At 36.7% G+C, this 18,409-nt stretch overlaps 1 protein-coding gene across 1 annotated transcript in view; it reads right to left on the reverse strand.

The window, feature by feature from the left end:
• The window catches only part of ATP8A1 (ATPase phospholipid transporting 8A1), a 234,393-nt gene that overhangs the window by 184,917 nt on the left and 31,067 nt on the right, over nucleotides 1–18,409 (reverse strand). The window contains exon 6 of the mRNA XM_023532240.1: nucleotides 12,647–12,692. Within this exon, the coding sequence (XP_023388008.1) occupies nucleotides 12,647–12,692 (46 nt within the window). The remainder of the gene's footprint in view (nucleotides 1–12,646; nucleotides 12,693–18,409) is intronic.

An 18,409-nucleotide genomic window follows, 5' to 3' on the forward strand; every position in this document is an offset into this window, starting at 1 on the left:
TACGGTGGATTAATTCTTGGACTCTATTTATTCCATTGCTTAATTTGCATGTATTCACATCAATATACACCATCTTGATTACCGTAACTTTATGGTAAGTCTTGAAACTAGGTAATGTAAGTTCTCCCACTTTGTTCTTTTGCAATACTGTTTTAGCTATTTAGCTAGTTCTTTGCATTTCCCTATAAATTTAAAGATCAAATTGTCATTTCTTAAGAAAACCTGGGATTTTAATTTGGGGCTCAAGTCTTTAAATTCATGGATAAGCTACATGTCTCAATTTATCTATGTCTTAATATCTCTGAGTTTTCGTAGCTTATAGTGCATGGATCTTTTGTTAAATTTATGTCTTGATATTTGATGATTTTTTTCTTATATTGTAAATGGTATTTTTTATTCCATTTACCAGTTGGTCACTGGTGGTATAAAGGAATTCATTAACTTTTATACAACGACCGTATCATCCTGTAACTTTGTTAGAGTCATCTGTTAGTCCCGGCAGGGTTTCTTTCTGTTATTTCATTGTTCTTTTTGTAGCAACTTAATTTCTGTTTGCCAACAATGTTATAATTTGGGGCAGTTTTATTATGTTCATATGCCTGTTCCCTGCTCATCTCTTGATTTTTAAACTTTTTTTGCTATTATGAAAAAAACCTTTCAAAATTGTATTTTTTACTATTAAAAATGTCCTGTTGATTTTATGCCCTAAGCATTTCACCTTCTGCCAATTTTTTTATCTCTTCCGCCATTACCAACACCAGCACTTCTACTTTAAGAAACCATTATCTCTGGAGGTCTGCATTAGCCACACCACTAGTTTCCTGCATTCACTCTTAATCTCTTTCAAATTTAGTTTCTGTATAAGGACCATATACAATGATTTGACATATGTGTAATAATTATGTATTATGTATCTCTCTCTATATATCTATGTATCCTTACACAGAAACACACATACAGAAGATTAGGCTACTCTTTCCTCAAAACTCTTCTTCAACGGGTTCCCCTCAGCTCATAAAATAAGTTCAAACATTTACAAGGCCTTCGATGAAGTGGCTCCTCTCTACAATCCATCACCACCTCTTACCACTCCCTCTGCCCTCTCCCCAGGCCCACACCTTTACCTGCCTCAAATCCTTTGCGTGTTCCCATGACTGGAACACTCTTTCTTTCCATCCTCACCTAGACAACTTATATGTATTTTCCAGATCTTTATCAGGGACATTTTTTGGATACCTACTCCTTTGCCATTACTCCAAATATATTAAATGAACTTCTTGCACTTTTCCTTCAGAGCACTTATCATGGTTTTACTATACATTTAGTTGAGAAAGAATTAATGTAAGGGCTGTCTCCTCCCTCCAGACTATAAGACTCTCACTGCTGTATCCCCAGTGTTACACAGGTGCTCAGCAAATACTTGTTGGATGGAAAGCTGGATCCACTGTTGTTCTTATGTGTTTGAGACCATATGAAGCCATATTAATATTCACGTAGATTTACTAAAGATACAACTCTGCTCTCATATTAAAAACAACATACACATGATAAAAAAAACATTATATAGGAAAACATTTTGGCAATTCTTCAAAAGTTAAGTTCTGAGTTACCATATAACCCAGAAATCCTACTCTTAAGTATATACCCAAGAGAAACTAAAAATATAGTTTGTATAAAAACTTGCAAGAAATGTTCATTGTAGCATTATTCAGAAACCAAAAAGTGAAAATAACCCAAATGTCTAACGACAAAAGAATGGATGAACAAAATGTGCTATATCTACACACTAGAATATTACTGAGCCATTAAAAGGAATGAAGTGCTGATACATGCTACGACATGAATGAATCTTGAAGTTAGGCTGAGTGAAAGAAGCCAGACACAAAAGGCCACATATTATCTGATTCCATTTATGTAAAATGTCCAGAACAGACAAATTCATAGGGATAGAATGTCTATTAGTAGATGTCAGGGACTCATGGAAGAGGGAATGGGGACTGACTGCTTACATGTATGGAGTTTCTTTTGGGGGTTGATAAAATATTCTGGAATTAGATAGTGGCGATAAGTGCATAAGCTTGTGAATACACTAAAAACAACTGAACTGTATATCTGAAAAATAATATATCTTATGGTATGTGAATTATAACAATAAAAAACAGCTACATAAAAAGATGCCAATGAACGATTTAAACATTCGTTAAAATAAACTTGTCAGTTTAAAAGTTACTGAAACAATACCAGTTCGAACAGATGGAAATGGTTATGTGACCATTAGACGCACTAACATGAGTGTCCTCTGATGTCAGCTCAGGGCCACTCCTTCCAGCTCTCTAATCTAAACTAGCCCTCTTTGAAATGTTTCCACTTAGCAGATGTTAGTTCACAGCTAAAAATATCCCTGAACCACTCTACTGGGTTCTACTTCCCAGGACAGATGTATCACAACAGCTTCCCCAAATCAGCAGACCATGCCGGGGAGTCTTCGCTCCACTAAGAAGGGTGAAAGCCAGTGCCACTTTCATGGAACAACTGAAAACAATCCTCTAAACCTGCTTCACTTCTCTATCTTCCAAAGCTGCTCATTTCCCCTCAACCTTGCTTCCATCATGTCCCTGCACATTCGAGCTTCTTTACCTTCTCCTAACAGACCTTTCTGCACTTCCCTCTCTCTATCAACCTGTCCTCCTACTCTCCTACTCTCCTAGGGGACCTCCGCCTTCACCCAAACATACTAGCTTCTATATCACTCTCCACCCAAACGTTTCTTCTCAATTTATCATTGAAAAGATGCACTGGAAAATGTGGCTTGCTGCAAAAATTTACATGTCTAAGAAACTTTTAAATACGTAACCAGTCAACAATATTTTCCATCAAGCTATAAAACCAATGTGTGTTTGTAACAAGCCAAAAGAGGTATATAAAGGAAAAGCTGACATTCTCTCCCCATCTCGTGTCACTTTCTCAAGGTAAGGAATACTAACTGATACATCCTTGCAAACCTTTCTCTAGATATACATGTTTCTTATATGCACTTTTTTCCTTTCCTTTAAAAATTTTATTTCTCTGCAACTTGGTTTTCTACTTAACATAGATACTTTTAGGACAAAGCACAGAAACTTATCTCATTTTTAAAAAAATAACTCATTGTATGGTGCATCCATTTCAATGGGTCAGATAACTGAATGGACTCACTAGACTCCACAGGATGTATTCACCAAAGCTTTAATCAAAGTAGAAGATATGGTACAGTAGGAAAATAAAAAACCCAGGCAAGCGTCAGGAGCCTGGGAAACTTTTAGGCAGGGTTCCCCGGGGTCCGCTCTCAATTAAGCTAGAACATGGATTTTGAACCTCTGTGATATATACAATAACTCTTAATTTCGAGAAGCCTGGGAAAAAGTTTCCAGGTGGTGTTTTATACCGTTTAGTCAATTAGCCAAGCGAAACTGTATAACATGTTAAACCAGGTAAGCCATCAATCTATATAAATCCATAAATTAAGTACAGAAGTTGGTGTTGGACACCGCTCTGAAGTTTCTAGCCCAATACAGCACACCATAAATCACTACCTCGTCCACCTGGTCCTTATCCTGGTCAAGGTTCAGTGTCACATGTCCAGAGGTCCCAGAGATAAGCACAGAGCTCTTAAGTTCAGCTGTGAAACAACTGTTTTATTTTTTTTAATTTTATTTTTCAATTAGAGTTGACATTCAGTATTATTTTATATTAGTTTCAGGTGTACTGCACAGTGGTTAGACATTTATAATTTACAAAGTAATCCCCCTTGATTAGTCTAGTACCCACCTAGCACTATATAGTTATTACGATATTATTGACTATATTCCTAATGCTGTACTTTGCATCCCTGTAACTATTTTCTAACTACCGATTTGTACCTCTAAGTCACTTTATCTTTTTCACCCAGTCCCCCAACACCCCCTCCTATCTGGCAATCGCCAGTTTGTTCTCTGTATCTATGAGTCTGTTTTTATTTTGTTTGTTCATTTATTTTATTCTTTGGATTCCACACATAAGTGAAATCATATTGCATTTGTCTTCCTCTAACTTATTTCACTTAGCATAATGTCCTCTAGGTCCATCCATGTCATCACAAATGATAAGATTTCATTTTTTTTAATGGCTGAATAATCTGCTATTGGATATATGGCATATTGTATATGCATGGCACAATTTCTTTATCCAATCATCTATTGATGGGCACTTAGGTTGCTTTCATATCTTGGCTATAGTGCTGCAGTGAATATAAAAGTGCATCTACCTTCTCAAATTAGTGTTTTGCTTTTCTTCAGATAAATACCCAGAAGTGCAATTACTAGGTCATAAGGTATTTCTATTTTTAATTTTTTAAGGAACCTCCAAACTCTTTCCATAGCAGCTGCACCAATTTGCAATCCTACCAACAGTGCAAGAGAGTTCGCTTTTCTCCACATCCTCGCCAACACTTGTTGTTTGTTGATTTATTGATGATAGCAATTCTGAAAGGTGTGAGGTGATATCTCATTGTGGTTTAACTTGCATTTCTCTGATGGTTAGAGATGTTGAACATCTTTTCATATGTCTATTGGCCATCTGTATGTCCTCTTTGGAGAAATTCCTATTCATATCTTCTGCCCATTTTTAATTTGGATTGTTTGTTTTGGTACTGAGTTGGATGAATTCTTTACAAATTTTGGATATTAACCTCTTATCAGATGTATCATAGGCAAATATCTTCTCCCACTCGGTAGGTTGTCTTTTTGTTTTGTTGATGGTTTCCTTTGCTGTGCAAAAACATTTTAGTTTGATGCGGTCCCATTTGTTTATTTACAACTCTGTTTTAAACAACAGCTATATCATAATGTATTCAACTATCCTCCTCTTGGCGGACATTCTGACTTCCATTTTTTCTACTACCTCAAACAACACTGAGATATATTTACATGTTTATATTCTATGGGAGAGGATCTCAAAAGGAATGTTGCTGGCTCCAGGGTATCTGTGTTTGTACTTTTATCAGATATGACCAGATTATTTCCCTAAGAATCTATAGCAACTCAGTCTCACTAGCAATGTATGGAGTTCCACTGACTATAAACCCAACGATCACAAAGTGTAATCAATCATTTGAATTTTATCAATCTGATGGGTATTTGGTATTAATTCTGAATGTTATAGTGGTCTGGATTAATCAAAGTGCAAATTCCTTTATGTCCGAGTTAGAATTCTACCTGAGTAGAGTAACAGTTCTTTGAATATACTACAGAACTTTGCTACTCAACAGGTGGTTACAGGCACCTGCAGCATCAGCATCACCTGGAGGCTTATTAGAACTGAGAATACGCAGCTCACCCTCCATTTCTTCTGTTCTTAAAATACCAAACCTGAACCCAGAAATAAAGACTGGAAAAGCAAAGTGTCTTCAAACTTGAGGCTAAAGCCATCTTAGGATATAAAGAACAATACAGAATTCTGGTGAAGTTAAAAATTGGCTCACGACATTTAACAGGTTTCTGTACAAATCAAGGTTTGAATACTAGCTGAGGATAAAAGTCAATCATATAATTCATTGTTGTCTTTACTGTGGAACTGGTTCCTAAACACCCAATCATAGAACAATTAAAATAAACAGTATCACATGTTATTATGCTGGTGACTGAAATAGAATCCTAGTTATTTTCAATCACTGATCTCTGCTGACCTAGCTCAACCCGCTCTAGAGGAAGCAAGAAATGATGCTGGGTCTTTTGCTGAGCTTTTAGGTTCCTTGGGCCAAAAATACACTGACTTTACACCTCCAGAGTATAAGAGTTCAAGAAAGTAAGCCCTAGAGGAGAGGATTAGTTATGCTTGGTGAAGGAGAGACAGAGCAAGCTATGGACAGAATTATCAGAATGGCCTATCTTATGGTATTTTAATAGCTCATTCTTTTCAATGCAAAACTCTTCTGCCTTTTCCCAGCTAAAGGTTCCACACTGTTTAGTTAGTTTGACAGTAGGCTTAGGACAACTCAGATTTTAAATACCTCAAATAAAAATTGTTTTTACTTAACAGCTTTGTTGTAATGGGTTTCTCTTTTGAAATGAAAACATTCTGTTCGAATTTAATAGGTATTCCCTAATCAAAGGTTCTGTAGAAACTGGCAGTTGCTCAGGACTTAATCAAACATTGCACAGGTGGAGGTGCTCACTAAGAGTTTAACAAAGGCTTCTCTGAGAGAAAGTATCACCACCGCTATCGAATGGCCTTTCGCTGGGGCTATTACTAAAAGTCATGGGGTGCCGTTCTTGGGCAATCAGGCCACTTCCTGAAGTGGGTAACAAGAGTCAAGTTATCCTAAAGGACAGTGGGAACTACTGATGTTACAGAGGACAGAGAAAACACGGGAACAAGCAGTATGCTCTGATTCTCATCTGGGGGTAAGCACTGAAGAGGATCTTTAGCGCATTAAGAAGGGTAAGAGTGCAGCTGAGACTGGTTTCAAGCTGGGCAAAGAAGGAAAACCAACATACCCATACTAAAGCATCAATTCATTCACTATGTAGACCCTTATTTCCAAAGACAATTTTAAGGCAAAGACCTCACTGGGGCAAAAACTGACACTGCACAAATGTTTTCCTGCCTTTCAAGGTCAAAGTAAATAAAGTAAACAACGATCTGCTTGGAGTCTACTGACACAAAAACAAAGGAAACTGCCTGAATTACCCTCTTCTCTTTATTCTCTATGTGCTTATTCAGTTACTTGATACTACTTCTATCACCTCACATTTGTAACCTTTTAACAATGGCCCATACCTTGCCAGGCCCACAAACTCTAGGGGCGAGTCTCAGAAGTTTCTCTGAGAGAAAGCTGGTGACCTACGAAAAAGATATGGGTCAGCTGATGCAATCAGGGCTCAAGGGTAAGCAATTCCCTTTTCTTGAAATTTTTTGCTCAATCCTGCTCACAGTCATGAATCATTCACTTTTGCCTTTATTTCATGAGAAATTTCTTGAAAGAAAAACCTCCCTCCACTGCCTCACCAGTCATCCCACCATTCCTTACGATCAATCAGGCTTCAGCTTCCACAACTCCACAACTGCTTTCCAGGTTAGCATTGAACTCCAATGATGAAATGCTACTTCTTAAGTGCTGTATTGAGTGAGCATTGCAGTCCTGATCTCTTAATTCAGCAGAATTTGGCGTTTGACAGTGTTTCCCCTCCTTTGCCACACCCAGTTGGATCTAGACATTGTGTATTTCTCTTTGCCTTCTCATAGTCACTGCCCTAGATCCCCTCCCTAATTAATCAAAAATTAACTTCTCTCTGTGCCTCATCCCACCCTCTCCCCATACCAGCTTTCATATTCTTCTTTTAAAAGAACAACTAGGAACCTAGCCATACCTTTCAATAATTCTCTCCAAGAGAATTCTCTTCATCCTGGTTTTCAAAAGTCTACAAAATATGAACCTAACTTGCCTTCCTGTCTCTGCCCATTGCTCCCTGACATATATCCTATGCTCCAGGCAAAAGAGACTATTTGCTACTCTCAGAATATACCTCATGCCTTGCCACTTCCTTCCAGATCACCCACTGCTACCACTCTGACAGCTCTGCTTACTAAAATCCCACTCGTCCTGCAAGAATCTGCAAATGACATTTCTGAATACTCGCCTTTCTCTTTTTATTCCCTTTCATTCCCTAGATTATAATTTTCTATAGGGCAAGAATGAAGACTGGTTGCTTTCTGCATTTCTGCACTGAGTCTTACAAAAGGTAGATACTCAGTAAAGGCTGTTATTTTGATATTCTGAAGTGTAATAACAAATGTTCTAACTTTGAATCGCCTGTTTTTCCTTTCTTTAACTACGTCCCTATATTTCCTCAGTGGCTTTTGCTCTTCTGTGTGCAACTTTTATTTACAGGACAAATGAAAGACAATCTGGGATTATATTTCCTCCCAAATAAATACCTCCTCTCCATCCACAGCTGTTGTTGAAAATATCTAATCAGTTTAATTTATTTACTCCTACATATCTTTGTAATAATTTGAAAATATTAACGATCTTATAGGTATCTGAAATTATTTAGGTCATATATGTACTCAGTTTTAAAACCCAACTTTTAAGATCATGGAAACAAATACTTTCTAAGAACTATTTTCAATTAATTCGATGTACATGTGTCACAGCATATGTACAGGACCACTGAGTAGATCAGATGCAGAGATCTCTCCAGGGAGACAAAAAGGCAGCACATCTGCTTTTTTCATAAACCAAGAAAGAGGTGTTATTTTAAGGCCCTTAGCACAATACAATGGCTCCTTTGTACAGCACTGGGACGCATGGAAGCAGATGGATTCAGCCTTGTTAGTAGGTCATTTCAGGCCTAATAACCTGAAACTCATTCACCCCACACCGACTTAACACCTTTTTCACCAAGGACTTTAAAGGCAAAATGGTTTCCAGTGGGAGATAAGCAGCTATGTGCCCAGCAGAAAAGTAGCCTTGTTAGTGGCTATCAGCCACTACCAACTTAATTCATTTCCTAAAAGGCTGATGTAGCTCTGGGGAAGACAGACGTCGGTGGAGTTGAGAACTTATTATTTTTGGCTTCGTGCCTAGTTTAAAAGAATTCCATGTTGTCATTTTTTAAATTAAATTAATACAGAGCAAAGTCGCTTTATTAAAAAAAGATTTATTCTAATCTAATGGCTAGCTAGTATCATAATAAAACAAGGTACTAAACAATCCAATTGTAACAAGGACAGCCCTCATATGACTACAGCATCAAAGCAGATGATCGGTGTGCTGTCACATGTCACAGCCATATATCTCTCACACATGCTCACCTGCAGAATGTATATATACCACCCTTCAGAGAATATATCTGAACCTGGGAATTTTAAAAAAGCAAATCTCAAAAAAAGCAAATCTATTTATTCCATTAGGAGGCATTTTTAATTTTCCCAAATATCTCTCATAGTCTCTACCTGAAGTCTATCCTTGCCCAGGCCTCCATATTGTGATTTGTATGTGAAACTGTCACTTTACTTGAAATACTGGCATGCTAGCCATAATAGCATTTTGTAAAAATAAAAGCACATTTTTACAATGTAAAAAGAACTAGCTCAACCACAATAAATTTATATGGGGATTGGCTCCAATTTACATATTATAATAATAATTACGATTTTATAATTTACAAATTCCTACATAGCCAAATTTGGCAGAACAACCCAGTTTAGGGAAAACAATGGGCGACTGCTTCCAGTGTGTACAGACTCATGGATGAGGGTATGTCAAACATGGTTTAAATGTTGAGGGAAGAAATCAGAGAAAATGAAGGTAAGTTTCGATGCAAGGAAACCTGGGGCTCTGGGTAATAGAATTGATAAGCAGACACACTACTGTGTTCACAGGAGGCAAAGCAAGGTAAAATGATGATGTAATGACTTCATCAGAGAAGGTAAAGAGGTGGCAAGAACTTCTGCCAATTAGTGTTTTATCAAGGCCTGTGAAAGTCTGAGACACAGTGTTATGAAAATATTGCTTTTTATCTCACTCATACCCCAGATAACAAATTTTCAAGAAGGCTCCTTTCATGTCTAGTCTTTTTTCCCTTCATTATCTGTACTCAGGTATCTATACAGAGAGTGGTTCATCTGCCCGTTCATTTGCCATGCACACACAGAACACCTGCTAAGGACAGACACCTGGGCTGGGAGCTATTGGGAACACAAAGATGAGTAACGGGGTGGGCCTGACCTTTGCCGTGTTCCTGTCTAGGACATATACACCATCACACAACAAAAATACAGAAGCAAAGAAAGGTGGTAATAATTCACTGGGAGGGATGGGCAACAAAACTCATCAAGACTCACTTATACTCCTTAACTTCTCAGCATCAATTTTCTCTGCTCTCCCTCAACAATTCAGAGAACAATATAAAATTGTGAATTTGCCAACTCATTGAACCATCTACCTAACCAACTTATATATGTCCAAGAGAAGAAATAGGTTGTTTTTCAAGTGTTGATGATAGGCTCAAAAATGGAAAGTTCCAAAGTCCTGACTTAGGTCCAAAATCCATTATATGATCACTGACTGAGTTCATTAACTAGTGAAAAAGAGGTATCAGACAGGTACCAGTCTACATTTAAATGATTTAAAATGCTGGAAATAAAATTATGAGTTTATATTTCTGAATTTGCTACGGAGTAACAGAAAAAGGTCACCCTCTAATGCCTCAGTGCAAAATAAGGAGAGAAAATATTCAGTGCTCTAAGAATATAGAAATGTTAATATTGGAATCTAAGGAAAAAATATCTTTTTATACATTATGTGGTCTTGGTAAACATTTAGAAATTGAAAATTTAAGCTTACTATTTCAAATGTCTGTCAAAAATACCTCCTTCCCACTCCTACACCTACTCCTGCCTCAATTCGGGAAAGCAAGTTGAATTTCATTCTGATCTAATGACAACAGATGGCTTTCACATTAAGCAATCTGAGTTACCTGATAGCAAACAGTATCCTACTCAAACATTTGTTATCTCCTACCAACTGCAAAATCAAAAAGATGGCCAATACCCTAACTGGGCAAAGAAAAAAAAGATCTCTTAGAAAACAATTTCAAGTATCCAACTGCAAGCTACCATTTCTTAGACATGGAATTACCAAGTATCTTGCTAACTAAAATGGTTTTTATAGCTGTCGAACCCTAATATTTTATTTTTGACACGAGTTTTATATACACTTACTGTAGAAGCCTACTTCTCACTTGCTTATTCTTCATGTTTAGCCATAGAACTAATCTTGTCAATCCAGGATGAATTGATGAACCGAGAATAATAACCAAGAAGGAATATTTTCTCTGACTAGTAGACAAAAAGGAGTACTTTTGGAAGTAGGTAAGTACCTGGGACATCACAGACCCTATCAGTTCACAGTGTGGTACCTGAAAATCATCACACTCATGACAGCTACTCTTTAACGGTACAATGACTTCTTGGAAATAAACAACTGCCCGTCCCTGAAGACAGAAGCCCTCTGCTGAAAACCCATTATGAATTGGAAAGATAATTACATATTTTTGATTCAAAAGCTTTTACTGAACATTCTGAGCAACATGGCAACAAATGCAAACACTGCATATTGCCGAAAATATCAGTACCTGCAACCTCTGGGTTTTTCCCTTTCAGTTCTTATGATTGTCCTTTTCCACCTTCTTGGAATAGCTTTGTTCTCAGACTCTTAACAGCCCCCTACTCCAATTCCTTCTGCTCCCCATCTTTAACCTGTACGTTCGTCCTGCCTCTTTTCGGCTTGTAAATCTTCAACAGCTATTCAGTACACACAAGGAAAGTTGGAATATCCTTGGCTTCGCCTTCAAGGCTCTGTAAAATTTGACTCTGGCCTACCTTTTTCATCAGGTGTTTGCTTCCCTTGATCTCAATCTTCTTCATTTGGTACTCTAATGATGTTTCAACAAAGAAATCCAACAGCCTTCTTCGTCTCTGCTCAGAATAACCTGTCCTGCTTTCTCTCTCAACCCGTATGTAATGTCTTCCCCATGTACCTCTGCTCATCCAATATTTTCCTAAAAGTTCAAGATCTAGCTCATTACCCCACAATTTTCTCTCCTATTGAATTCATACAGCATTTGACAAAGGAACCATTATTTGCCACAAAAATCTAGAGAGACCTTGAGATCATATAATCTAAGCCCTTTCATTTTCCACACAAAATCGTCTTTCTGCTTTTATATAGTTCCCATTTTATATTTTTTCTTATGTCCCACAGGAAATAATATAATCTCAGTAAATATTTTGACACTCTAAGAAATGTTGTTTCCTCAAAGGTATCAAAAATTAGCAGATAATCCCTTTGGTGGAAGCAGGGCATTTTGATAGAGTCCCATAAAAATCACAGCAATATAAAAATACTAATTATCAGCTAATGGCAGACATGTCTGATCTTTATCACGTCAGGAAACTTCAGAGAGCGATGAGACTCTCAGATGGGACGAGTTCAGGGATGGGACACAATGTCTGTTTTGCATGTCCCTGTGTATTTCTTAAAAATCTGAGAGCATAATGGTTTATTTGCTTGTGTTGAAAGTCATTTTGTTTTTGGCTGCATTAAAATGAGACCCACAACAAAAAGCCATCTCAAAATGCCATGCACTTCCCAGAAGCTGGCCTGGCTTTAATAATTTTATTTATTTCTGGAGCATATATCATCTGCACGTATAGTATAACTAACTCAAAGTGCTTCCAATATGTCTTTTATCCATCAACATCACAGCTGATTATTTTCTATAAATCTCTAGAGTAACTTCTGCAGCTCCCAAACAAAATACATTTTGCAGCATTTAACACTGTCAAAACTGCAGATTTTATGGACAGTACTTAAGAATATATTGCTATGAGGTACTTAAATATATTAAAAATGTTACTTTTTAAAAGTATTACCACTGTAAATCATGTTAATGCAAATTTAAGTGTCATGCTAATAAATGCTACAAAGCAAGAATCTACCCTGAAACAAAAACTTAGGAGGATATACAGTATTTTCAATTGAGTTACACTTAATTGAAGTGATCTGTATATATTAGTATGACTGTATTTGACAGATATGAGAAATAAAATATAAAATTCCTACCTTGTGTCTGTTTCTTGTTCACTGCATTATCAGCTTTATGTCGTTTCTAAATTTTAAAAGCAAAAACAAAAACTGTGAAAAAGTGAATAAGAGCAATAAAATAAAATAGTACCTACAACAAAAGCAATTTCTTTAACTTATGTTTCTCAAGGCTTTTATCGTTTCACATCTATATCAATGTTATAAGTATGCCCAGGGTGTGGTGATGAGAAGAATCAGAGGGTACTCAGGAATTTTAAAAGTGAAAAGCAATCCACAGCATCTTTACACAGTTGTCCTTTTCTGAGAGTACAGGTGTGTGGTTTCTGGAAGGACCTGACATTAACATATAAGATTAAAATTTTAATGTACTAGAAGAGTTTGAGCTGAAAGGCTGACTTACCATTTGCTTAAATAACTCTCTTAAAATAGAAAATTGCCAAAGAGAATTACCTATAGCTACCATTTTAATAATGGTACTGAAATATTTTCAACTTATGAAATTCATTATCTAATTAAGCTGAGTATCTCCTCTATAACTTAATGATGTACTGATGTCTGTCAATGACTAGAAACAAATACATCTACATGTGCATAAAACCTCTTTTATCTACTGCTCCCCAAAAGCTGCCTTCCCCCCAAATCACAAGCCACTGAATCACATGATCCTATTCTCTTTCATCTCAAAAAGCACTGAAAAAAAAAAATTAAGTGGTAAACAGGTGAGTTAGTCAAAGTCTAGATGAGTGAGTTTAGAGTTACATAAACCAAGGTTTTATAGCAGTGAGAAAAAGAAATGAAAGGTCTAAGAAAATGTGAGAATTTGATTAACCAGGGGAAACTGTCTTCTCTGTGGTTCAATGAAAGGTTTTCCATGGCTTCCATCTAAACTTACAGCGTCGAGTATAACACATCAGCCTCCATTGGTGCTGGAGAAAAGTGTAACTAATTCTGCTCAAAGATTCTATCATCTAAAACCCAATGTCAGATTAGCTGCACATACTGGACAATAAGATGAGTTAGAACCAATGTAAAATCAATGAGCTCCTAAGTTTTCCACTAAGAAGAAACATGGTTTTAGAACCACAGTGCACATATGAAAACACTTTCCAACAGAAAAGCCTGGAGTTGTGGATTAGCACTGCTCCAAGACATAGCAGCACTCAGGAGGAGTGGCACAATAGCTGGCAGTATGAACTCACTTCATCCAAACAATCAGCCACTGAACTGCACAAAATGCAAATAGAACATTCAAAATGCCTCTGTGGAAGGCTTGCTGAAAATAATTCTTGCCACATCCATATGCAGAACATACTACAATTCTTTCTCAGAACTAAATCTTCACTAATAAAAATGTAATAATGTAGACTTTTAATAGGAAAATTATTCCTTCCAAAAGTAAGCACATGTTTTGTGAGCAAATATTCTTAATTGAATTTTTAAAGTTTTTTAAATTTGTACCATGAGTAGGGCATATTTTATAATTCATAAAATTCTAAAATACTCATTTTTGTTTGTTAATAAAGATCTTGAGAAAATTAAAAATAATTCAAAATAAATTTTAGTCCAAAATAACAATTCAAGGTAAAATTAGATATTCGAAGAGGTACAAATACACATTTATAATATAGATTTCCAACAGAAGACAAATAAAAGCTAATTAATGAAACATTCCACTTCAACAGGAAATTTAATCTTAGTGAAACCTAAGAAGATCCTGAACATTATTTTCCATCTCCAGAGAATTCTTATACAGGAGCATCTCTTACCTCAATCATCCCACAACAGAATAAATTAGATTACTTATAAAGACACAATTGTGTTGAATACACATAAGGACCCACCCAGACAAGCAGATTCTAATCTTATGACTATAAAAAGAAAGCATCTTTGTATCCTAAGGAGATCATTTTTCCTTCTAAAATAGTTCAGAAAAATTAATATAGTCAGTCTCTGAGTTCAAATACCTCCACTGTCCTGTAATCAGAATTCATTTAATACCACTGAGAGCTAGTGAATTATGTAATATTTCTGATATCTGATTGACATTTTACCAATAAACTGTACTGTATAAATAGATCCATGAACTTTAGAATATTTTACTATACAATATTAACCAATCCTTTCCTGAGAACTCTCCCTGCCCTAGGCATTTATTATCATATCATTGCCCCGGTATTCCACCTTGGCCCCTTCTTTGTCTCCTTGCTTGTAATTCAGTAATAGAACTCCTTAAGGCTTACTCTTTTGCCCTCTTTGCTTCTCACTCTATACACTCTTAGCTCATTTATACCTATAATTTCAATGATAACCAATACATAAATATAATTATCCAAGACTCTCATCTGTGCTCCAGTAAATTACATCCAGTTGCTTCCTTGACATCTCCCTCTGGCAGTCTCAGAGTTATCTCAATCTATGTCCAAAAGACAATCTATGACTTTAACCCCTGAGATTTGATCCCTGTCTCAGACACAGAACCATATACCATCCACTCATACAAACCATGAACTTGAAAGTCATCCTTGTACCTCTCCCTCTCACTCCTATCCAATCCATTTCTTTATTCATAAATGTTTACTAAACACTTAATGAGTGCCCGACCCTGTTACTACAGCTGAGGATACAGCAATGAACAAGAGACACAAACTCTTGCTCTCATGTTTACATTCTAGTGGTTGGAGATAGAATATGAATAAAATAAGTAGAGTATGTAGCATGTCAGATGGTGATAAATCTTGTCAATTTTACTCCTAAGTATACATTAAATTCATTTTTTCCATTTCTCTTCATCTCTACCATACCACTTAGTCTAAGATATCTACATTTTTTCATACCAGCTACTAGAATATTCTTCTAATAAGCCTATTTAAATACTCTGTTTTCCTTCCAATTAATCTTTTATATTTTAGTCAAAAAGATATTTGGATGACAATACAGTTAACATCTGTTCAGCACTTACTAATACTCAACACTGTCCTAAGGACTTCATGTGCATCATTTAATATTCATAATAGCTGGTGTGGTTATTTGATTAATGTCTGTCTCCTTTACTAGACTGCAAGCTCCATCATGGCTACTTTTACTCATTAGGATATACTCAGTATTTGATCTCTGAACATTGTAGACTTTAAAGAAGTATTTGCTTTATAATCAATAATGTTTATCAGTGTTTAAATTAACAAGTTCATAGTGAAGAAGGCATGTTTTTGTTAGTGGTGAATATTAATTTAATAAACAACCTTGACCCTTACTATAAGAATTGGCATTTGACATGATATATTTTTTTAAACTAAGAGTTCTCCATCAATTTTAGAGTAATTTCAAGTAAATATATATCTCATTACTTACACATAAAAACAGGAAATCATATTATGTTAAGCTGTCCAAATCATCAAGAGTTAAAAGGCACTGGGGTAGGTAAGTCTTAGGTGTATCACCTGGAGGCAATTAGTACTATGGTTTATTCTAAAATTTTTAAAAACGTTTAACAGAATATAAAGGAAGGTTCGCTATAATATAAGCTCTGTTTCATTCACTGATACAAGAATGGTAGGCATTACTAGTCTTCATCAATACCCAGTTCTGCTCTACTTCAATGGATACTTTTATCTGTCACTACTTCTAAAACTGGGCTGTAAGCAGACATGATGTGCACCATTTCTGGGCCCAAACATAGAAGAAATGAGATCTCCATTCTCCCTCCTCCTTTACTCCAGTGACCACCAACACTCCACACAGCAGAGCCCTGATTCCTCTGCGTCCCTATGTGACTTTAGGAACAACGGTGCCTCCTGCCCTCCTTCCCCAACAACTTGCAGTGTGTTTGAAACATAACAAACTTATGCTTAAGCCACTGACATTTAGGACACAATTATTCCTGCAGCAAAAGTTTAACATATTCTAATACATATGCTAATGAACGCCTGCCACCTAAGTACTGTTTCATATATTTTTGTTGAATGAACGAACAAACATATGTATTCATTATAACTACTGATAAAGATACTCTTTAACTATCTAAACTATTATTTTTTTCCTTTCTAGAAAGAGAATAATATTTCAAACTTTCTATCATCTTACATGTTGATATAAACTCCTCATTAAACCATTCTTACAGATCATTTTTAGTCCATTTCTTAACACTCATTTTATTAGAAAACTACTTCAAATGATACTATCATTACCCTACAATACTATTATTACATCGTTCAGAAACTGCCTGATTAGCTGCTTTCTAATAGTACCCAATTATTACATTATGCCAATAAGACTTTTGTTTAAAAAAAAACAAACTTCTTGGATACCATTTTATTTACCATGTATTTTCATAGAGAGGGGTACTAGAAACCATAGCTAGAGAGCTTATAGTTTTGCTAGGGAAAAAAGAAAAAAAAGATAGGAGAGGTAGTTTAGCACAATGATTAGGCTCTGGAGCCAAACTGCCTTATCTGAATTCTGACAGCCCCACTTAAATAGCTGTGTGACTATGAGCAAGTTATCTTACTCCTCTGTTCCTTCTCTCCCTCATCTGTAAAATGGGGATAATATCATTTATCTGTTAAAGGGTTGTTATAAGATTTAATAAGTATAAAGGACACAGAGCAAGTACATGGAATCTAGAAGCTCAATAACTTTTTATTATTATTGTTGGTGACTTGCCACAATAATACAAAGGAAGAGCACCAGACAGAATAGATATTCCAATTTCTCGAACAAGTCAGATGACCACTCTAAGACTCAGCTTCCCTACCTTTAAAATGGGGTTAATATCCAACTTTCAGTTATTGAAGGAATTAAATGAGAAAAACGTTTGCAAAAACAATAGCACAATGCCTAGTAAATAACAAATGCTCAATAAAAATTAGGTTAGAGGTTAGGGTCCAAGATGGTGGCGTAAGTGGACTCTGAACCCCACCCCTAACAAGTATACATCAAATGTACACCGATATTTAGAGCAAATCTTCCTAAGAGACAACTGTGAGTCAACTGAACAGCCTCTGCAGAGCAAGCAAGAGAGAGTGACCGCAAAAGAAGGTCGGGGAACCATGAGAGCTCTCTGGGATCTGAGGGAACAATCCAGGATGGAGGAACAGGTGAGTGCCACTGTTTACAATTCTCTTGAACATGGACAGTAGGCGGGAGCTCCATCTAGGTTTTCTGGCCCACCTGCAGGGTGCTGAAGCATGTTCCCAGCTACCCCTCCGGGAGCTAGACCCAGTAGAAATGGGAGAGTGTATAACGTGCATACAAGGGAATTGATCCAGCAGGTGCAGAAGGGTGCTGCTTCTGCACTGGGCTGCAGAGACAAGGGACTCTACCACCTAAAGAGAGTGTGGAGCCAAAAAAAGGCTGTAGTACCCGCTTGCAGGGCTGCTTTGTCCAGAAAAGTGCAGAGATAGTGGGGTGCTACTGTGTGCTCATGTGGGGCTTGCCCTCCTAGAAAGAGTGGGGAGCTGACAAAATGCTGTGGTGCCAGCGTGCAGGACTGCCTGGTCCAGAGAGAGTGCAGGAATAGTGGGGCACTGCCGCATGTACGAGCCGGGCTGCCCCAGCCCCAGGAAAGTGTGGAGGGGCTATGAGGTGCCCACATGCAGGGCTACCCAGTGTAGAGTGAGTGCAAAAAAATAAACAATGTACAAAAATAAATTCAAAATGAGTTAAAGACATAAACATGTGGCCAGAAACCATAAAACCCCCAGAAGAAAACATAGGAAGTTAACTATATGACATCAGTCTAAGTAATATCTTTTGGATACATTTCCTTGAGCAAGGGAAACAAAA

Source organism: Pteropus vampyrus, unplaced genomic scaffold (assembly GCF_000151845.1).
Source record: "Pteropus vampyrus isolate Shadow unplaced genomic scaffold, Pvam_2.0 Scaffold79, whole genome shotgun sequence".
Classification (NCBI taxonomy): domain Eukaryota; kingdom Metazoa; phylum Chordata; class Mammalia; order Chiroptera; family Pteropodidae; genus Pteropus; species Pteropus vampyrus.